At 38.9% G+C, this 22,646-nt stretch overlaps 1 protein-coding gene across 1 annotated transcript; it reads right to left on the reverse strand.

Moving 5' to 3' along the window:
* Positions 1 to 1,832: 1,832 nt before the first annotated feature.
* Positions 1,833 to 22,607, reverse strand: spag1b (sperm associated antigen 1b). Its single transcript, XM_084725821.1, has 16 exons — positions 22,462 to 22,607; positions 22,005 to 22,178; positions 21,307 to 21,419; positions 21,087 to 21,192; positions 20,755 to 20,885; positions 19,646 to 19,752; positions 19,088 to 19,226; positions 16,407 to 16,907; positions 14,062 to 14,161; positions 13,164 to 13,316; positions 12,300 to 12,457; positions 9,485 to 9,626; positions 7,684 to 7,810; positions 6,861 to 7,019; positions 4,128 to 4,451; positions 1,833 to 2,860 (listed from the first exon to the last, which is right to left on the reverse strand). Exons 1-16 carry the CDS (start codon positions 22,605 to 22,607, stop codon positions 2,732 to 2,734), a joined length of 2,709 nt encoding a protein of 902 aa, XP_084581947.1. The 3' UTR covers positions 1,833 to 2,731.
* Positions 22,608 to 22,646: the final 39 nt, after the last annotated feature.

Raw genomic sequence — 22,646 nt, forward strand, 5'->3', positions numbered from 1 at the left:
CTCTGTGAATATGGTACATCTCTACTGAAATATATTAAAACCACAGTGAAGAGAAACTGTGGAACATGTGAAATTATTGCCTCTCGCCGCCCCAACGTGTCACCCTGAACTGAATTTAGTACATTCATGTAGAACTGATAAAACACTTGAAAATAGAGTGGTTTGGATTCAGGCAGTCTTTAGAGTTTGGATGACTGGAATATTCAGCAGTTATTCAACACTCAACAAGGACACAATGTCTTTAAATTAGCAAATAAATGACATTTTAAACAATTAACGTGCATGTAGCTAAGTGAATATATGTATGATTTATGATGCATAAATCCAAGCCATTTAACATTCTGATACAAGCTACTGAATGACAAATATACTCTTGCTTTAGAAGTATCTGCACACTCACCAAAATGTAAGTCGACCCCTAGTCTGAAATCCAAGGCACACATCTCATAAAGATGTTGCTTCTCTCCAATCTGTGTACATCTGCATGAACTGCTGTGCAGGTGTATGTTGGCTGGTGGGCTAATTTGGTAAACAAATAAGATGAGTGACTTGATGTCATTCCTTATGGAAAAGACACAAACACCACCAGCCTTTAAAGGGACAGTTCGTCCTAAAATCAAAAATGTGCATTTTTCCTTTTACCTGTAGTGCTCTTTATCCATCTAGATTGTTTGGTGGGAGTTGCACAGTTTTGGAGATATTGGCCAAAGAGATGTCAGTCTTCTCTTGAATATCATGGAAACCAGATAGCACTCTCTTTGTGGTTTTGTGTTTCAAGCATCAAAAATATATTTGAAAAACTCAACAGCAATCTTGAGCAGTTTCATGTAGGAACTATTTTCTTTCTACCAAACTACATCTGCCAACCGGACCACTATGCACATGGAAGTGTGTATCTACTCACTGATAAGAGGCTTGTGCTTGCAGTGTGGGACTTGAATATTAATGGTGTCCTGTTAGTTGTAACCTCTTGTCCATGAGTAGATGCACGCCTTATTCTGCAGGGTCATCTTGTGTTACCGGGTCATGATTACAGGACAGAAACATTGGTTACATTTACATGCACAAAATATTTTTTTGTCTTTATTCTGAAAACAACAATATTCTTACTAAGCTGTTTAGAGCTGTTAAATGAAACTGAATATTCCACAAATATTTCTGTTTAGATGTGCTTGTGCATACTCCAATAAGGGAAAGGTGGAATGGCTGGAACCACTTGAACCATTTGGCCTCTTTGCATCAAAACTATTTTTTCAAAGTGGCAAGATAATTCAACTGTGCAAACACACCCTCCCTCTTTCATTTGATCAACCGCCTTCTTGAAAAGATCAGCACTGTGATATTTGTGCATGTCCAAAAACTATTGATATCCAAGTCTTCCATGATGTTTAAAAGTAGGTGTGTTTCTCCTTCTGACCAAAAATGTGGGCTTCTCTTTTGTGCATGCATCTCTACATTAGTCTTGTAAAATGTGGTAAAAACCCCAACTGAGATGCATCTTATGAATGTGCTGTATACAAGTCCAAAGAATGCTCCTAAAAGCTGAATAATACAGGTGTATCCTCTGTGGTGTAATCGGAAAATGCTCCCCCCAGAATAAGGCCCATCTAAAGTGAATAAGCTGTTTACATGACCCGCATCAAATTCAGAATATTGTGATATTTTGAATAACAGTGCAAAATTACAGTATGTGTAAATGTAGCCATTGCTCTTTGAGCATCAAGTGCTTTCTAGTCCCATTATATTCAAGAGTAGACATCTCTATGGCAGATTTTCCTAAAACTCACCAAAACTTTCTAGATGAAAAAATAGCACTACAAGTACACTACAAGTAAAAATAACAATATTTATTTTTAATTTATAGGTGAACCGTTCCTTTAAGAATGGTTTTACGTCAAAACTCAGATGTGCTAATTGCATAGCTGAATAAACAGAATAGAGCATCTGAGTCATGCAGTTACAAATTGTATTTTCTCCTAGAACGCTGTCTGTAGATATCAGTTCAACAGATCCTGTTATACTGACAGACCAGCAATGAGATCTCCTATTTCTTCCACTCAGATAATACAGTAACAGTACATATGGTCATAATGAATCTGTTTTGTCCTGCAGCACGGAACTTTTTAATTAGCTCGGCAGCAAATGACCTCATGTTTTCTCATATGTTCCTCTGCTGGGTAATATTCAGCATGCACTGAATATCATTGGTGATGTTAGCTGGTGTCTGATAGAAGCTCATTTATCAGAGGACTGATAGGGTTCAAAGACAGGAACAAGTGAGCTCAGTTCTGGGAACATGAAGCCTGTCCTGAGCAAACTGCCTGTAAGGAAAAAAAACTTTCCTTTAGTCTTACATAACAGTGTACATTGGACCCTATTTACCAATACATTAAAGTGAAAGGTCCATAGTATCCCACTGCCTGCCTGCTGTACAATGCAATGGTTAGTGGTGGTACAAAAGTAAATCTGCATAGCAAAATGTTCTGGAGAGAAAAATAGATTCCTTATATCCTGTCACTCAGACATACAGTGATCAGATATCATTTACAGCACAGACCAGCAGAGTGAATGTGACTCAGGTCCATTGTATTTGCGCTGGGGAACATTCTGCAGCTTCCTGCCTTTGTGTACTCAGTTCTTGTACAGTGTTTTGCATAGATCCAAAGAGTTGTAGTGATGCAGCAGCTCATGCAGCAGAGAGCAGGGGGGTGGGGGTGGGGGGACAGGAGGGTCAGATGTATTTGTTGGCCAGATTCTGAACATCGTTTTTTGTGAACTCTGCGCTCTCCACGGCTGACAGATGCTCAAACAGCTGAGTCATGTGGCGACGCTCGTCCTTCTCCAGCAGCATCAGTACCACCTGCAAAAAGAGCATGTCATCATTTATTACCAAAACCTCAGCTGATGGGGACAATGTGGACAGTTATAAACATTGTTACATGGCTTTGTTAAATTCTTGATTCTGATTGGTCAGTTATGGAATTCTAAGGTCTGTTATTTCTGAATAACAGACTGTTGCTATAAATAACAGACCATCACAGGTCTGATCATAGACTGAGGGAACAATAAAATCATTTTTAAATCAATAAAATCATTTTATTTTATACTTCTTTCAAATTGCTTATTTTTAAAGTAAGTAGCTACGTAATAACTGGGATAATGTACAGTGAGCTGGTCATTACTGCAAAATAAACCCCTTCAGGTTGATTCAAGGCCTGCACCACCCGGTTGGAGTCCATTTTTCCATATTGACCCCCAAACTGTACATTATTTCTTTCATAATAATGATTAAGGATGTAACAATATCTCAAATATTGTGATAAAAAATGTCTGAATACCGTACGGGACTGTGATGATCTCTATTGTGAGATTACATGGTTAATTATTTCATTTTATTATTTTTATTTTATCTTCTAATAGGGGTGCTCCTGACTGCTTCAATGTTTTTGTTTTGTCGGAATCATACATGATTTTTTTTTTTTTTTACACATGCTTAGGAAAGCAGAGGGACTTTAAGTTAAAAGGAAAAAATTATTTTGTATGAAAAAAAATCTGCACACAATAGATTTATTAGTTAACAAAGGGCATTTTTTTCAAGCAATCATTTTTCTTTGTTTTTTAATATTGTGATAAATACTGTATGGTGGATTTTTATTGTGGTATTATTGTACCTGGAGTTTTTATTATCATTTAGAGTTGCAGTTAATCAATTAGTTAGTTAAATTAAGTTAAATTAATTGCAAACTATTTTGATAATTGATTACGTGTCATTTTCTTTAGGGAAATAAGTCCAAATTCTCTGGTTCCAGCTTCTTAAATTTGAATTTTGGTTTCTTTACTTCTCTGTGACAGCAAACTGAATATCTTTAGGTTGTAGACAACACTGACTAACATTTTTCATCATTTTCTTACATTTTTATAGACCAAACAACTAACAGATTAATCTAAAAAATAATCAACAACGAATTGTTAGTTATAGCTCCTGTATACATCCTTATTATACTTTATTAGATGTTACCAAATTAAATGTGTGATCTGTAAAGAGATATGTGGTCTACCAATATTACAATCTTTTCGGATTGTAAATTACAAAACCTTCTATGACCAGGACATAAACTGTATCTTACCGAGAACCTGTCTGCAGTGTGCAGATGGTTGAGGTGTTGGTAAACCAGGTTAGGGTCTTTCTCCAGGAGGTGGGAGTCTAGCGCCTGCATGATGATGCTGATGTTGTGTGCATCCAGCTGGTTGCCAAGGAGTTGGGGAAGCATCTCTGGGGTCGTGGAGGCCAGGAGAGTAGCGCAACCTCCTGTGTTCCCACTGCTGCAAGCCGCATTCAGAGCCTGGCCGAACTCATAGGCGTTGGCTGGTTGGACGTTGATGGTGATGTCTTCTCCTCTGCAGCTGCTCTCTGAGTTAGAAACGGCTGCCGTATCCTCGTCTCCATCGACCTGACAAACAAGATGAACAGAGCTGATGAAAGTGGACTTACAAAGGAAAACATGGGAGGAAAGAGGATGTTGCTAATTCTCTATGCATACTGCAATTGTATACAAATACACAGATTTTAACAGAATGAGAGGTCAGAGGTCAGGTGAAAGTTATGAAACCAAGAGCACACTGTCAACTCTTTCAGAACTCTTTAGATTTGATCTACTTTTTCATACATCATTTGGTTTGGACCTTTTTATGTTTTCATTGCAAACTTTTGTTGGTCCAGCACCTGCCTTAAATGGCATTTGGATGTGTGTGACTAACTGCTATGCACTGTTTTGGTACATTAATCCAGTCTGAGATGTACTGGTACTTAATGTCAAGTGGCTCTGGACTTTCTTTTTTTGAACATGCTTTACAGATAGCAGCACAGATTGTACTATACATACTAACATGCAGATCCTATCTTAAATGTTTGGTAACCATGCTAATTGGGATTGGGCCTGATTGATGAAAAAGCATTACACATGAGCAGTTCCTAAGTCAGTGTTTCTTCCTATCCCAACAAGGACAGGAAAAGTGTATTACACAAGCATCCTCACCTTCCAAAATCTTAAATAAACAGTAGCTACCAGCAGTGTTTGCTAACAGAAGCTATTGGTAGTGCTAGCTAACAGTGACTGATGGGGTGTTAACTAATTTGTGTCATTCTCTATATGGCTGTGTTTTTATTGTTACACAATGGATGGTGGATACAGTACAGACTGTGTCTGCTGGTATCTTAGTAACTGGTAACTTTTTCCATTGGCCTGTGCTATTTATCCATCTAAACTGTTTTGGTGTGAGTTGCAGAGTTTTGGAAATATTTTTCTTTATGCAACAAAATCTCACAGAACTATTTTAGAATCAAACATAATCTGACTTTCTTTACTACTACAAGAAAGCCTACATGAAACTGTTCGTAATCAGGTCTGTGGTTACCTTGAGTAACAGGGTCATGATTTTGGAGAGAGACACTTCTTTTGAGTTTTTCAAATGTACTATTTTGGTGGTGTGAGCACCACAACCCGGGTGACTTTTAGTCCCATTATATACTGGAGAGAAGGCAGACATCTCTATGGTCAATATCTCCAAAACTCACACCAAAAAAAGTGCTGTTGCCACTTTTTTGTACGTTACAAGGTTTCAGTATGTTTCAATGACAAAAAACAATGGTTACAAAGTTGTTTAGCTTGACAGGAAGAGAAAAATTGTTTTGTTTGCTAGGTAATAAAAATAAAGGTTGATATGCTGATAAACTGATAAACACAGGTATTTAAGATTTTCTAATCTCAGATAAGATAGGATTCCAAAAATTAGCTAGGATTTGCCTCTTTAATCCTATCTTAGACTTTTCCTATCTTTAAGATTTAAGATAGGAAGTTTCTCTCATACTACTCCAGAGCTCTCAAAGTAAAAGTCCTCTTCATTTTGTGCACAGACAATTTTAGGTGTCTGGGAGCACTTCCATGGCTTTGATGAAACACTCATAACTGATTAGTCAGTACAAAAGATGAGACACTGTATACTGCATAGAATTAAATCAGGTTATCTAAGACTGTGTATAAGAAAGCTCCAACAGATAAAACTGAAACTCTGAAAAGCACATCCATCAGACACAGGCTACGCTTGTCTTCCACTGAAGCTCAGGCCACCTGAAAAGCTAACCGGCAAATAATTAGCACTTTTAAATCACTTTCCTTATGACATCTGCCATTTGTTGCTGGGTGGATACCATACTGGCTTGTTTGGTGGAAATTGCTTTCTATTGTATGAGTGATTGATGAGAGCAGTGAGACTGCTGTAGTCTTTGTGTCGCTGGAAAACCAAGACGTTGATCGTCAAGTGGATAAAATCTGTTATGTTGGGTGATAATCTTCAGAGGGTTTAGTACCAGGAATTTACACTCAGTCCTTTACTTCAGTGTTAAAAGCACGGTTGGATTACTGAAAAGGCCTACTTAGCACTGAAGTTAGCAATTCATTGCAAAAGTCAATCATATGACTGCAAAGAGACACAAAAGAACCACAAAAAGGCATGTAGAGAGAGTGCTATGACCTGCAGCAAAGTTACCGGCCCAGAGTAGGACGCCCCAAAAAGTCCTTCTGGGTCCAAAAGCTTTATCTGCCCACTATGGCCACTCCTACAGCATCAAACCACTTCCAAAAGCTATACCAGGGGTGTTAATGGGCAGCCATCATGCATCATTATAACACCCTCCTCTCCAACACTTCCACATGTACATAAATCCAATAAATTGATTAAGAATGTCAAGAGTGGAGGTGCCTATTTTTTGAAAATGAGTGGCAAAATGCAGTCCCACTTTTCAGGTGAGCAATGCTTGAAGCCAGGTTGAAATATTCATCAGGTGAAGAGGTGTAAGCTACCTCTGTGATGGGGACAGTCTTCCTGGGTTTGGCTGGTGAAGCGCTGGCCAGACTCTGTCTCAGCAGCACTGTGACCTCCTCCAGCTCCTTCTCAGCCTCCTGCACATTGGGATCCTGCTGCAGGACCTCCTGCAGGTCAGAGCTGCACGCCAGGTAGTCCTGGTGGAGGGATAGACAAAACTGAGCTACAAGTGACATTTTACACAGACTTTAAAGGGACAGTTCACCTCAGAATCAAAAATGTATATTTTTTGTGGCCTGTAGTGCTATTTATCCATGTAGTTGGTTTTAGTGTGAGGTGCTGAATTTTGGATATATTGGCCGTACAGATGTTTGTCTTCTCTTTGCAGAAATTATGACCTGGTTACTCAAGATAATTCACAGACCTTGTTGTGAGCAGTTTCATGTAGGGACTACTGTCTTTCTGTGTTAGAATCTATTGGAACTATTTTCTTCCTGCAGTAGAATCTACTGGAACCACTTTCTTTCTCCTAAAAAAAGTAGTTCCTATATGAAATTACTCACAAAAAGGTGTGTGAATTATCTTGAGTACCTGGGTCATCATATCTGGAAAGAGACACTGGTGTTGAATTTTTCAAATGTATTTTTTTGGTGCTTTGAGCACCACAAGCCAAGTGCTTTTTTTCTTCTTCTGTATTTAGGGGGGAACTGTCCCTTTAAATATATCAGGGGGTATGAAAAACTAAATTATATGTCCCTTTCACACAGTCTGGCTTGAATTTAAAGATTTCCCTCCAGCCCTCCTTTTAAATGAACACATTCCTTTGTGACATTTTAGTCATTAAAGACCGGCTCTGTTCACCTTGAGGCCCTTATTGGCCATGGCTCGTCTGTAGAAGGCCTTCTTATTGGTTGGCTCCAGTTTCAGTGCTGCATCACAGTCCTGCTTGGCCTCAGTAAACCTCTCCAGCTTCAAGTAGCACAGGGCTCTGCAAACACACGCACACAGACGTCACTTGTGTGATTTTTATTTTTGTCACCAGCAGCTAATCGTATCTGATGCATGACTAAAAGGTATCATGAGTTTGTGACTCATCGACTGTGAGTCAGACTTGACAATAGGCAGACTGAAGGCATGGAATGGATCATTTGCATATGGAATAGATAGAACATGAGACAGAATTTACATCTCTAATGTTTGCTTGAACAGCTTTGTTTTCTTCATGAATGTGTTGTCGGTATTTTCAATCAAATGGGTCTCAGCATGGCAGCAGCACGTGTGTGTTTGCTCTTGTGTGGCTGTACACACAAGCTCTTTTCCGCTCAGCATACGCACGCAAACATGAACACACAATAGGATATTTTTCATGTCAACATCACGGTTTCCTCTGCGACACGATCAACAATCTACCTGCTATTGTGAAAAAGAACGGGGGGAGGGGCAGCTGGAGAATGAAGTCAGACCTGCCTGCTGTGAGCACTGTGCTCGCTGGATTTCTCTTTAGATGTAAGATAATATGATAGAGGCTTTATGTGGAGTTGTGATAAACAGTGCTGAGGCTGGCAGCTGTTTCCTGAGCCTCAGCCATTCTGTTCCAGCCTACCAACAATACATGCTAATTTACAACCAGTGACAGACTGATGACTGCTTGGGATTAGCTGCAGAGCTGGATGCACTGCTTGACAGATGACAGGAATAATCAATTAGTCTGTTTTAAAGGGATAGTTCGGATTTTTGTCATCTATCCTGAACCTGCTGCTATATAAGCCAGATATCACTCTCTCCAAAGACATTAATTTTACCTAGCAGAGGATAGGAGTTGCAGGTCTAGCACTGCCTCGGTCAGTTAGTAAGTTTGTATCATTGTGTGACTTTGCTGTTTTATAGAGTAAGTAGGGATTCACAAGTCACTCAACAACACAAACAAACTAACCAATCAAGGCAGCAGTAGGTCAGCAGTCTGGTTGCTTTGGAGAGCATGATATTTGGCTTACATAACAGTAGTTTCTGAAGGTAAGGTAAAGCAGTGAAAATAGACTAAATATAGTGTACAATTAAACTGATATTGATTTTTTTGGTGGCTAACACGGGGTCCCTCCAGGGTTCTTTAAGCTCTCAAAAACAATTATTTACCATAAACTTAAATTTTGTAAAGCATTTTATTTCATTACTCACATTCCTATTGCCTAATAAGACATTACACGAAAATGTCTATCAGTTTGACAATTATTTATGAGGTTATGGTATTTATAAAATCCTAAGAAATCCTTAAGAAAAAATATAGCCTTTGTTAACAATATCCAATACTTCTGAGGCCTTCTTTTTGGATTTTTAAATTCAATACTTTTTATAAACATTTAAGACCCTCTCCACAGCAATATATTGCTTAGCTTCCGACACCTATACTCCTCTCTGCCTCTCCAAACTGGAGACATCGAATGAAGCTAATACACTGACAATGAATAAGTAACTTGTACAACCCCACTTCAAAAAAATCTGAACCACCTCTTCAGTTTATCCAAACCAAACGTGTTTTCTGACATTCCGTCTTTTGTAAGAAACAACCAATGAGAAGTACAGTGTATTAGTGAGGAAGAGAAAGTGAAAGAGACCACAGCAGTGTCTGTGTGTGTTCATGTTGACGTGAGATGGAGCCTCTGACCTGTTGGTGTAGATAGCACACTCTTCTGGCTTTAGCTTAAGGCATTCAGTGTACTTTGCCAGTGCATCCTGGTATTGGCCCTTCTTCACAAAGTCATTCCCTTCTTGCTTCAAAGCTGTAAAACGGACCTCTGCTCTCCTCTCTGGAAAACAAAGTGAAGTGGTGATTATCGCCTATTCACACAAAGAGCAATTCTGAACTAATGAATCTACCTTGACACTATCCAATACATTGTAATTAACCTCCTTTTAATTTCTACACAAACCTAACATAATGAAATGCACCTGTCCTCTGCGCTATAAAGCCTTTTAAAGGTTTAAACCCTTTAAAATTAATGCTGGGTTAGCTGGATGTGAGGCATGAGACTGAAGTCAGCAATCAGTCATGGTGTGGACTAAGGGCTAATCAATCTGCTGCAAAGTGTCTTCTGGGAGGTAAAAAACTGTGCCAGCAGGTCTATTCTTTCATTAGAGTTTAAAAATACCAGCTGCAGCACAGCCCAGGGAATGAAGAAACTGCATGGTCAGTGAACAGAGGTGACACGTCCACTTATATAAAAATTATGCCTTTAACATCTTCCTCATATCTGAGTGCAAAGTGACCGAGAAACAAGGACGAGCTGAGTCTATTCTTCTCATTTCTTCCATGTTGATGTCAGCAGGGACGGAAGAGGAATTCAGATCCTTTAGTTGAGTAAAAGTAGCAATACCGTGATGGAAAAATACTTTGTTACTTAAGTGAGATCCCTGGAGCCTCATTACAGACCGTTTAACTCTGAAATCCTATCTTATCTCAGTTTAGGATGCCATGTGGGATTTTTGGTATTACAGAAACAGAATGTTTCCTAAATGCTTTGAGAAAAATACCCTTTTGTATCTTAGGGTAGGAATTAAGCTATTACAGAACCTTTCCTAAATAATGAAAGTTCAAAATAACTGCCTACAATGGCAACATCATTGTAGTTAAGTCTGTATGGCAAAGACAGTAAAGATGGGGGAACAACATGAAGAGTGTAATATTATGATTAAAAGGCTTCTCAAACCATATGATGGTGCTTTAAATTTCCCTGACCTCATGTTAACAGGTATATATCAACTGCCAGCTGATTAATTTTGGAACTGATAGATATGCTTCAAATCTTTATAGCAAGCTATATACCAGTGACAAGCGATAAGCTGTTGTCAAGGATACAGGCAGTCTCATGTACATTTTAAACACAGATATGACAGGATGAGTGCCAACTGAAGAGTCAAATTTAGAGTACTAGTTAGGATTTCTTAAGATAAGATATAAGGTCTGACAGGATAGGTCACAGCCACTGACTTTAGGAATTGCTTCTGTAATGGGAAAATAAGATTCTTCATATCTTTGAAGTCAAAGTTAAAAATAAAACAAAACAACAAAAATAAAATATGCAGTATTGTTTGTAAATGCACTATTCAAAGTCGGTCCCTCCTCCCCATTTTAATGAAAAAGAGAGAGGGCAAGAGACCTATAGCCTGAATGGAGTAAGGGAAAGCATTAGCGAGAACAAAACAGTGAATCAGAGAAATAAAATATTATTTTCTGATTGTTTCACTGTGGTTACATTCTGTCGCACAAATAAACGTACCAACACCTCTGCACAAGGTCAGATTTTGTGTGAATATAGCTGAAGCGATCATCAGTCTGCTCTGCCTGTGTATGTGCACAATTCTTTCTGCAGCTCTCACAGACAGAGAGCAGAGGAAATAGACGAAGAATGTGATGTCACACTTAGCCACCATGTTTTTATAGAGCTCTAACGTCATAACCTGCACACTGTATTGAGTGGGGAGCTACACGCCGCACGACAAAACATAAAAAAATAAGGGAATACAGGCAGTGGGCAGGGTCTCTGCAGATACAGACCACCACACACTTATAGTGGGTCATAAGTGATGATTTAGGGGGATTATGTTGAAATGAGTCTGTTCATTTTTTTCTTTCAGGAGAAATATTTGTAGGATTTTTTTACATCAAGATTTTTTTGGTGTGAGTTGCAGAGTTTTGGAGATATCAGCCTTAGAGATGTCTCCTTTCTATCCAATATAATGGTATTAAATGACAATCTTTCCAAATCCAAATTTCAAATTCCAAATTCCACAGACCGTGCTGTGAGCAATTTAGGAAGTACTTTCTTTCAGCAGATGAATCTACCAGAATTACTTTTTCTACAAGAACAAAAGTAATTCCTACATGAAACTGCACACAACAACATCTGTGGATTGTCTTGAGTAGCCAGATCATGATTTCTGGAGAGAGACATTGTTGTTGAATTTTACAGGCTAGGGGAAAATATGTATTTCTGATTTGGGGGTGAAATGCTCCTTTACCTCAAGTAAAGTCCAGCTGTCTATGACAGCTCCCAGTGAACCTGAATAACTGAGAATTTTCACAGACATCCATGTGTCCATCATTTTAGTTGTTCAAGGTGGAGCTAATCTTTTGGCATTTTTAAGTATTTTAGACTACACTGTTCTGTATTGTAATTTATGACAATGTATTATGAGCTTACCATGTGCTTTGTATAAAAAATGTATTTTCTATCATTAGTAACTGATGTCAAACATAAATGTGAACCACAGAACTGATTAATGTTTAATTACTTTATTGGAGAGACACATGCCTTTGGCAATCATTACATTATGGCTTCTCACACTGGCATTTCCCAGCTCTGGAATAAACATGGGCTTCACAGAGCACATGGCTATTTTGGCCTTATGTCACACTTATATTCATTAAATAGAGTCCTGTTAGCTGATACTGACCTAGTTATGACTTTTTCAGAACTGACCTGCATCCCTGGCTGCCTTCTCTGCTCGAGCCTGGAGGACTTCTGCACTGGCTGGCTCCTCTCTGCGGTGCTGCTGAGCTGACAGAGGCACCAGGGGAATCTCCGGAAGTTTCTCTCTCCAATCTGTACCGTCCTGCTCAATCAGCAGCCGGGTGATCCTAGAGGAGGGTGCAGAGCAGTCAATACATGGATGTTACACATAACAGTGCAATTTATTTAATACAGTCACATAGAGAATAAATATAAAAATGGTTCACAGAAAGTAAGTGTTTGCAATTAACACTTTTGTACTGTTTAGCGTGTTTGTTGTGCAAGAATCTGGATATATATGGACATAAACTAAAGCTATGACCCCCTGGTGCTCCTGAACAAAGAGCAGCCAGGTGAGTTTTCTTATTGCATAACAGAGAGAGGACATGCAGTCTGAGAGCCATAATTAGCCTCTAGCTGGAGCAGCTTTTGAACAACAGCTAAATCTGTTAGCCACTAATTAGGCTTTGCGTGCTTGTTCATTTGATTTGTTTTCAATTTAGTCTGATTATAAAAGGCAGACAGAATGATAAAATCTCTCTATGTCATTCCCCTTCTATCTCCTTATCTAAGACACCTCATGATATGACATGTCACCCAGAGTTATAATGAACAGCAAGGGCACTTTCATCATAGATCTCTTTATCAGTACATGTAACAGGGTAATCTTGGTCACTGAAATGGCTGCCACAGGCACTGTAATAATCAGCCAAATGCTAGTTTTGTGACGCACAATCAGACCACTGAAAAATGTTAAAACCCATCCAGTCAGACGTGTGTTTCAGTAAAGATGTCTCCCTGCCCTCTGTAGCCCCGGAGTGAGAAGGCTAATACCTGTTGACGCTGTCGTGTGCTGCCTGTACGCTGATGTCAATCTGCAAGACGGTCTTATAATCCACGTAGGCCTTACGGTAGCGCTCCAAGGACTCATAAGCCATGGCCCGGCGCAGGAGGGGCTTGAGGGAGAATGGCTGCAGCTCCAGGGCTCTGGTGGGTATAAATAGATGTGATGAGACAGGAGCAAAGGATCAAGTCTGCTGCCTCTGCTATGGATGCTCTGTAAGAGTACTTTATGTCTGGGTTTGGAAACTATAAATGCATGTGAAAGATTTAAATGTGAATGTGCCCTTGTGTTGCTATGTAAGTGTATAGTACTGTATGTATGTATGTATGTATGTATGTATGTATGTATCTCTATCATGATGTGAGCAAAATAGATAAGTGAAATGTGAGTATTTTGTTCCCCTTAATTTGAAGACTTGAGATACCTTCTAAACTTGTTGGAACATGTTCACTGGATATTGGGTTGAGCACTCCATTAGGAATCCCATTGTTGAAGCACAACCTCCTTATACAAACCTAAGTTTCTTAATTCCCCTAGAAGTTGAATCTTAAGCAAATATACTAAGTATTTAAAGTCTTTCACAAGGGAGGTTCCCTCAAGTTTGCTGCTTATCAAACCACCTCTTAAGAGATTAATGAAAGTCCCTTACACCACATTCCAATGCCAATCCCCTCATAAAATGACTGATCTGAGGTATGCTAACTGTTATCAGTTAGCATACCTCAGATCAGTCAAAAACTTTCAAACTTTTTGTAAACAGCCTTATGGCTGTTTACAAAAAGTTTGAAATTTATGTTGTATTCTCAAAGTAAGACCCAGCCTAAACTGTAAACTCCACTACCCTGCCTCTCACTCCACTTTAACACACATGCTGTGACATTCTCTCACCTCGTGCAGTCCTGTATGCAGTCTTGACTGTTGCCATCTTTCAGGTAGCAAGCTGCTCTGTTAGAATAGAGAATACAAAGATCCTCTGGACTATCGAGCCCTGCAAAAAAAAGAGACAACAACATATATAGCATTTTGAAAACAACTCAGAGACTGTGCATGCAGCTTTCCAATCCCTTTAGAACTGCAAAACAGAATATCTGTAAAAGTGGCAAACATTCAAATAGGCTTTGTGTTGTGAATCATTTATAATGCTCAGGGGTTAGTGGCTGAATCAAACAGATTAATATGTAACAACAGAAACAATGAGAGCACTGCTTGAAAAAGACATGGCTTTCATGGCTTATTAAAAATATTTCTTTATATTTATTTTACTTACGGTGTTTACTGTTATGTACCAAACCTGTGAACAAGCTTGGCAATAAACCTGATTCTGATTGTGAGGAAGCTGAAGACCAAGGAAAACCTCATCAAACCACTTTTGGGGCGTTTTCTCCTGAAAGTCCAACAACTTGCTCACATGGGCTGCACACAGTGTATTTGCTATTCTCTCCACTTGCCATCGGGTATTTCACTCTGTTTCCACCATCATTTTCACTGACACAGGCTAAACAGATAGGTTATACTATGTATTACAGACAGAGCAATACTAAGTCAGCTTAGCATGCCACCTCATCAGATGAAATAAGATTATGGATGATGACACAGTGAGGCAGTGATGATGATGTCTCAGCAACTGCTCACAGTTAGTGAGGTTACTGTGACAGTAGAGCACACTGTACAGTCTGTAGGAGGTATAACTAGGGTATCCATATACTGACCTGAACCCCTGACCCCTTTAACTGTGTTTCTACCTCAGGAACATTCCCTAGGGACCTTTGAAGCAACTCAGTGAGTGTCCACTGCAGGTACAAGAGCCTAAATCAAATTCTGGGCACATTATTTCACCCCCAAAAAGTCCCTGCTCGGAGGGGAGTACTTTCCAAGAGTACAGTGCCGTTTATTTATTGTGATTCAACACATCAACATGAAGTTACAGAAGAAAGCATATGACAGACGGACCGGCGACTTTCTTATCATGCACAGCAATTATGTGTAACAATAGTTACATCAGCACACTAATTTAATTTAACCTTAACAGGTCTGTAGACTGTGGTGGAAACAAAGAAAACAGTGGGCTGAAGGAACCTTTTAGTTACTTGAAAAGTAGTTCCTGAAACTAAAAGATATGGGTACTTTGGGAGGAAGAGTGGTTTTTGAGACCCTGTAAAAGATTATTAGAATTTCAATATCTGAGTTTTGTTTTGGAAGTGTCTTTTTTGACAGACCACGGACACAGAAAATATATAAGTGGTTTAAAAGGGTTCAAAGACTGTGTCCTCATCTCTGCTCTCAGTTGCAGTCTGTCTGCATTACATGGAACCTTTCCTACATCAGTCAGATGATGGACTGGAGGATGTGGATGTCTAGTCTCTTTCACATCCAGTAGCACACTTGGCTAGTGAGTACATTACGATAGAAGGAGTATGTTTGATGGTGGATGGGCATGATGCACAGCAGCAGTTTCTCTCCCTCCATCAATCTCTCACTTTCTCCCTCTTGGTGAGAATTATAGCTGCAGTCCTACAGATTCAATTTCACAGTGAGTGGTTAGTGGTCATGTGACCTGGACAGACCTGAGCTGAGAGGCTTAGCGCCGGGCAGAGGCTAAAACAGAAACACTGTCTGTATACACCACAGGAGCCACATTGTGACGCATTGCTGTAGAGACAAAGTCACTAAATACAGCAACAAACAGGCCAACATTTTAACTCCTGGACAGTGAAATCTTTGTTACTGTTCCCACACTCTTTGTACACTAATGTGGACAGCTTCTGGGAGAGATAACTTCTGTTGGTTTGGTATAAATTATCTAATGGAAAATATGCTTACTGGTGTTTTATTTTTCTTATGTCCTGAACTGTGATAAAGCAAAGCAAAATATAAATAGAGGCACTAGCAGTATAACTGCAAGGTCATGACCTTTGATTTACAAATGCATAGGGACGTTAAACAGTCACAAGAGCATTGAAGTTTAAACACCATAAAGCAATATTTATTCAAATATGGGTGTGACTGGTGATGGAACATCAGTCAGTTAAACTATGAGCCATTTGTTACAAGTCACAGCATGTTTTTCACACACTGATGTCAGTATAAATATCATGTTAACTCATGGAGGCGCATAGTTAACACTACCAAAAACATCAACCAAAACCTCACACAGTATCGGACTGAACTAACAGCAGCAACCTCAGACCATGATAACAAGAACAGCATCAGCTGTGAGGACTCTTCCACCTTACCTGAATCTGTGTAGCCTTGAATGGCTTGTGAGTATTTCTCCAGTGCATCGGCAAACTGTCCGTTTTTAAACAGCAGGTTTCCTTCATTCTTTAGCCGGGCCAGAGGTGGGGGCAGGGCTCCACTTGGGGCATCAAGGTTGACAGTTTCTCCTGTGTTTCCTCCAACCGACGTCCCCTTACCGCTGCTGCTCTGATCAGCCTGGACTGATGCTGTCGAGCCCCTCTTGCTTGTTCCATTAGATACCTTTTCCTTGGACTCCTGTGTGGCTTTGTACTTGTCAGAGTTACCTCCTTTACTCCTCCAGTGTCCATGGTGAGAGTTGTTGGACTCACTGTGTGGACCCCCGTCCCCTCTGCCATGGGGCTTTTTTTGAGCGTTTCCCATGTCTCCCCTTTCGGCAGGAGCAGCTGAGCTCTCCTCCCCTCCCACAGGCTGGCTAGGTTCAACCGGACAAGCTGGAAGGGAGAGGGAGGGAGGGAGAGGCAGAGGGAGAGACAGTCAGAGAGAAGGGGGAGAGACACACCCACAGGAAGGAGTCAGCGGTTACATCACAGTGGGGGAGGGTTGGACACACATGACAGAGCCACTTCAAAGAGGGAGTTCCAGGAAGCAGCCACTCTCCACAGTGAATTACGGAAGCGTTGGGTGGGGGTAGGGCGGCTAACACACGCACACAGTAGTATGTCACGTTACTCAGAGGGACAGGGGGTGTTTCCTCTATCTATAGCACAGCGTGACAGAAGGGTTTGTGATGAAAATGACTGCTCTACTATTAACAGAGCAGCTAAAGCTTCCTCAGATGTTTTGTATGAATCATGAGTGGATTAGAGGGCAAATCCCATGGCAGGGCAGCTAAAATGGGGACTAAAGCGAACACAAATATACAGATATAATATAGTGTAGTGTAAAAATACAGATGGCCTCAAAATATTCTATAAACTGTAGATAGTGGTTTTGACAGCAGTTAGAGTAAACAGAGTATTCTGTAAGTCTATATATATTTAAACTGCGATGCTGAGTTTAAAGTTCTGTAAAATAGGGAAACCAAAAGTGGATTATTGATGCCAACTATCGATATTTGAGTGTTTAAAAATTATTTATCAGCCGTTTTAACATAAATACATAATGAAAATATCTTCTCAATAAGAATACTTTAAAATTGGTTAATGAACAGTTATGATGCTGCATTTCCACCACAGGATCCTCAGAACCTTTGGAGGACCTCCTTCAATTGCTCTGCGTTCCACTGATAGAATTTTTGGAGAGACGAGGACAGAAATGAGCCACAATATGTATCTCTAGGCAGATGATTTGCTCCTCTATATTGTGAACCCAGAAAACTTTCAAAAGTCCCTGCTTGCAGGCTGGTACTTTCCAAAAGTACAAGAACTTTGGGGATGGGGCTTGCAGCACTGAACATTTGTGATTGGGTGACTGCACGCAGGATTTTATTTATTTTTATTATTTTTATTTATTACCATTTTTAGTTGCACTCTAAAATGACATGTAAAAACAGCTGTCACTTTTTCATATGCCAGCAGACTAATTTCCCTAATCTTTGTCGGTATTAAGATTGTGGTGGAATTGCAGACAATAACGGGCAAAGGAACCTAGTGACTCCTTGAATAGTATTTCAAAACTACCTCAAACTAGGGATGCATTATATTGGATTTTTGCCCAAATTCTGAAAATTATTTTGCCCAATTGCTGATACTGATAGATGCACATATTTTTTTCTACCTAATGCAGAATACATCAAGTATCTCCTGTTGTGAAATTAACATATTATTATGTCTACTCTTATCACGATGACCCAGATGCAGACATAAGACATAATGCTTCTCAAAATGAACACATTAACAGGCTAAAATAAGAAACCACTGTTGACAGTTTTTTTAATGCTGGTGCCTGTCTCTTTTTTCTTTACAAATTCATCATAATGATCAAGATGACAACTCTTCAGATGGGCAATTATATTCGCAGTGCTGAAGGAAATGTGATTTGGCTCCTCTTCACATGACTGACGCTGAGCAATCATAGCAAACAGCAACTATATTCTCCATTTCAGATACTTCAAAAAAACCTCCACAACACAAACACACTCGTGTTGCATGTCTATAAGCATCATCATTTCAAACCGATACAATATTTAATTTTATCAGCCAATTACAATGACATCCCAATATCATTGTGCATCCCTACCTCAAACATATGTTTTGCATTTGTAAACTTGGTTGACATACAGTGTATATCCACACCAATATTTCTGTAATAAGTTAATATTTGGCGGTAGTATCCATCCTGCCAGTAAATTGGTTGGGCTCTGTTGTGAAACTGAATTTAGTCATTTAGCTCAGCACAGATCTATAGATCTACAACACTTTGGTTGCTTGTTTTTAATTTGAGATCAGTGGTAATAAGAGATGAATAAGGGCTTGTTACTCAATGCACTGCATGATATAATAATATTTTTTCTGCTAAACAACTGCAAAATGCAGCTGTATACTCATTTAAGATCCGAAAAAAATTAACAAAAGAGAACATTACCTTCACTTAGACTGAGCATAGATAGATTTCTGGATGGATTCAGAGAATTATAAATGGTCACATGCTTGTTTATAGTCTCTGTGCCTGCAAATCATGGATATAGATATTGATTAGGGTGCTCAAACAATCTCACCAGTCTGTTCTGCTTTTGTCTCATTTTTAATGTTGGCATCCTCCTCTTCTACTTCTTGTATGAGGATCTTTTTGCCTTTGCGTTGTTTCTGCTCTGGCTGACATTCCTTCATCTTCTTCTCAGTTTCAAATAGAAGTTTCTAAAGCACAAATAATTCACACATTAGAATTTGCCAACGGTAGGAATCCAGCCCCGTTCTGTTGAATAAGTCAGCAAAGGTGACACACCCTCTGATACCACAATCAGCCATATCCACTGAGTTGTAGTAAATAGCTTGTGTGCCAATGTAAAAGGAATTTATGAAAATCCTTAATACATAATAAGGACATACACAATATTCTCAGGATGATAAGTAAATAAAACACATACTGGACTCACCATTTAAAGGGTACATCTCTTTCTTTTTACAGTAAAGACAGACTACATGCATTTTTATTAATGCCTGCAGCATATATAATCTGTTTTAAGTGCTTGAGCTCATATATACAGTGACACCTAGTGGACATAAAGGCTACTAGCATTTAATCCAAATGCTTCAGTACTACCACCATCACTTACAGTGGCTGCAGCATTCTGTGGCTCTTCCCTAAGCACCGTCCTCAGGTCTTCAGCAGCCATTTGCAAGTTTCCCATGTGATAATGAACAGTGGCACGACGTAGCAAGGCTGGTGATGAAAAATAAATCAAATCAAATGTAGTATGTAAAAACACACAAAAAAAAATCACAAAAGGGGTTTTACAAAAGTAACTGTTTTTTGGCTAGTAGAAACATAAAATGATGCCAACATTATGATCATATTTTGGTAACACTTTCTGTGATGATCATGTCTATAATCATGCATAACAACATAAAAAGTTGATTGTATTGTAAATGCTGGACAAAGTCCTGGGTTACACAACAGATCAGAACTGTCATACTTTCTATTAGGGTCATTTATGAGGCTTTATGGCATACTTTGTAAATGTTTATAATCATGCATGACTATTTAAAGCATCAAGTATGATAAGGGATGAACATGATGTAGTTCAACACTGATAATGGTTTATACTTCCATGCCAAAGTGACAACAGAGTTTGAAAGAAGATTCTGAGTCCTGATTAACATGGCACATTTTGTCTGCCATAACATAAGCCAATTATAAAGACACATAGAGAACTGGTCTAATTTATCACAACATATCATAAATTCTAGGATTTTGAAATGGAATATTGTCATAAAAACATCATACAATTGCTAACAACCTTATACAGTGCTGTCACTTTACTTAAAGACCACAACATCATGCAATAGCATATAACTGATGTTTCTAAGACATTATTCCATTTCAGAAACTTAGAATTTATAATCTGTTATGATATATTAGAGCAGTAATCTATGTGTCTATGTTTCTTTGAAACATTTTTTGATACCTCCATGGCATGGAGGTATAAAGCATTATGAATGCTGATCTTTACATATATACATTATGTCCACCGCTTGTAATACTTTATAAACCTTGTTATAAAATGTATTGCATGATTATAACATCCATTAAGAGTTATATAAAGCTTTATAAATGCAGTTCAGTGAATGAATATGCTTATAATGCATTATAGACATGACAATCATAGAAAGTGTAACCACGTTTCTTTTTCTATTACATGCATTGTTGTAAGTGCCACTGTACCTTTGATATTGCCTGGTTCCAGCTTGAGTACCCTCTGGCAGTCTCTCATGGCATTGTGCCAGTGCTTGAGGTTGATCTCTGCCTGGGCTCTGTTGTTGAATGCAGCCACAGTTGGCATAATGGAAATGCTCCTATAATGGATGGCCAAAAATAAAATAAACCTTTACTTATAATGAGGTTAATGGACGAACATTTAGAAGGGCAGTAAATGGGAATGACATCAGAATTGAATGAATGACAGCAGTCTAATTAAATGTCAGGCAACATGATACAATCCCCTTCAGAGATGTAAAATGCTGTTTATAATAAATGAGTTGGTTTAAGAGTCTGACCTGGAATAGTATGCAACTGCCTCTTCATAATCGTTTGCTCTGAAAGCCTCATTGCCTTTGTCCTTTTCACGGTTTGCCAGAGGGAGCTTCTCCTGTTGTGTCAGCACTGGATATAGTGTAAAGACAACACATTTGAGACAGATACAACATGAGTGAATGTACAAAATACTTTGTAATGGCTGCAAAATAAGTATCAGATTCATAATACATAATACATTACATGAAACATCCACTTTAGTCTTGATTTTGGGGTGTCCTGTGTTTATAATGACAGGTGGCTCATTTATGTCCACGGTTCTGTCAATTCTTTCATATTCTTCTTCCACATCAAACCTGCAGATAGAGTGAAACATACCCTTTACATGTGGAACACAGTGATGAAAGAAGCTTAGCTAAGACATTTTACAAAGTAAAACACATGTAACCTTTTATGTACAGTCTCTGCAGCTGCTGTAACAGTGTGCTCTTTTCTATGAACATAATAGACAAATGTAGAGAAAAAATAACTCACTTGTCCCATTCTCGAAAATCACGTGGGAGAATTTGTTTTGAGGAATTCCTCTTCTTTTGTGGAGCTGATGTCTGGAATAACATTGGACTTAATTTTACTATTGTTCCTATATATATAAATGTACATAGTTACATTCATCACTTGAGACAATTTTTACCTGACTAAGTGGAATGGAGAAATTGGAACCTCTTACAGGTGGAATATTTTCATTCACTAGATCATGAAACATTGACTGCTGTTTTAGTGACATCTCAGTCTTTTTGGTTTCTTCTTCCCACATCTGTAAGGGACAAAGAATTTAATTTTAAAATGTTTATGACTAATTTTCAGAGAAATAGGCATTTAATAAGAGAATAGGTAGTAAGCAGAATTGGTGTAAAAACAAACAAACAAAAAAAAACCACTACAGTGTGTAGCACACCTTCAACTCATCGACAATTTGGCTCCACTCATCCATAGAGAGGCTGGCTGCTGTAGCCACAGGGTTTTCTTTCCTGAGAGCTCGGCTCCTGGGGTCCAGTTTCTCCAAGTGAGTCTCACAGAACTTGATCAGATGTGGATAAATGCCTTCATCACCAGACCTTTACACAAAGTAAAGCATTACTTCTGGAATACTAACATTCCTAGCAATCTTTTCAATTAAGTTTATCAGACTGTATTGTGTTGTGATGTGCTCTGTTATCCTTTTGCAAAGGGTAGTATCTATTTTCAGTATTGCATATACAGCACATAGTGCCATATTGGGAGAATTATTTTAATGAAGAAAAGTTCATCAGAAACATAAAGGAATAAAATATTTGATTAACATGAAAAATCAAGCCTCAGGCCTCAGGCTCGGTAATGTGTCTGTGTTATGTTATTTACCTCAGTACTCTCAAGATCTTCTCAAGGTATTTTACATCTTTGCATTTTTCAATGTAACCATAGTCCAGGTGTTCCACAGGGACCTTCCCACTATAGTCAACAGGGCTGGGCTGGTTTTGAAGAGAGAAAACTGCATCTGCACTCATACCTGAGAAGAATTTCAGTTTGCTCCGTTACTAAGTCAA

This window comes from Lutjanus erythropterus, chromosome 9 (assembly GCF_056507025.1).
Source record: "Lutjanus erythropterus isolate fLutEry1 chromosome 9, fLutEry1.hap2, whole genome shotgun sequence".
NCBI lineage: Eukaryota > Metazoa > Chordata > Actinopteri > Lutjaniformes > Lutjanidae > Lutjanus > Lutjanus erythropterus.

Coding starts and splice junctions, on each gene's coding strand:
- spag1b (XM_084725821.1), bottom strand. CDS start 22,607: ATGAGTGCAGATGCAGTTTTCTCTCTTCAAAACCAGCCCAGCCCTGTT. Junction 7,811..9,484: donor TGTGCTATCTACACCAACAG/GTCAGAGGCTCC, acceptor GTGTGTTTGCAG/AGCCCTGTGCTACTTGAAGC. Junction 7,020..7,683: donor TGGCCAATAAGGGCCTCAAG/GTGAACAGAGCC, acceptor TCCCTCCACCAG/GACTACCTGGCGTGCAGCTC.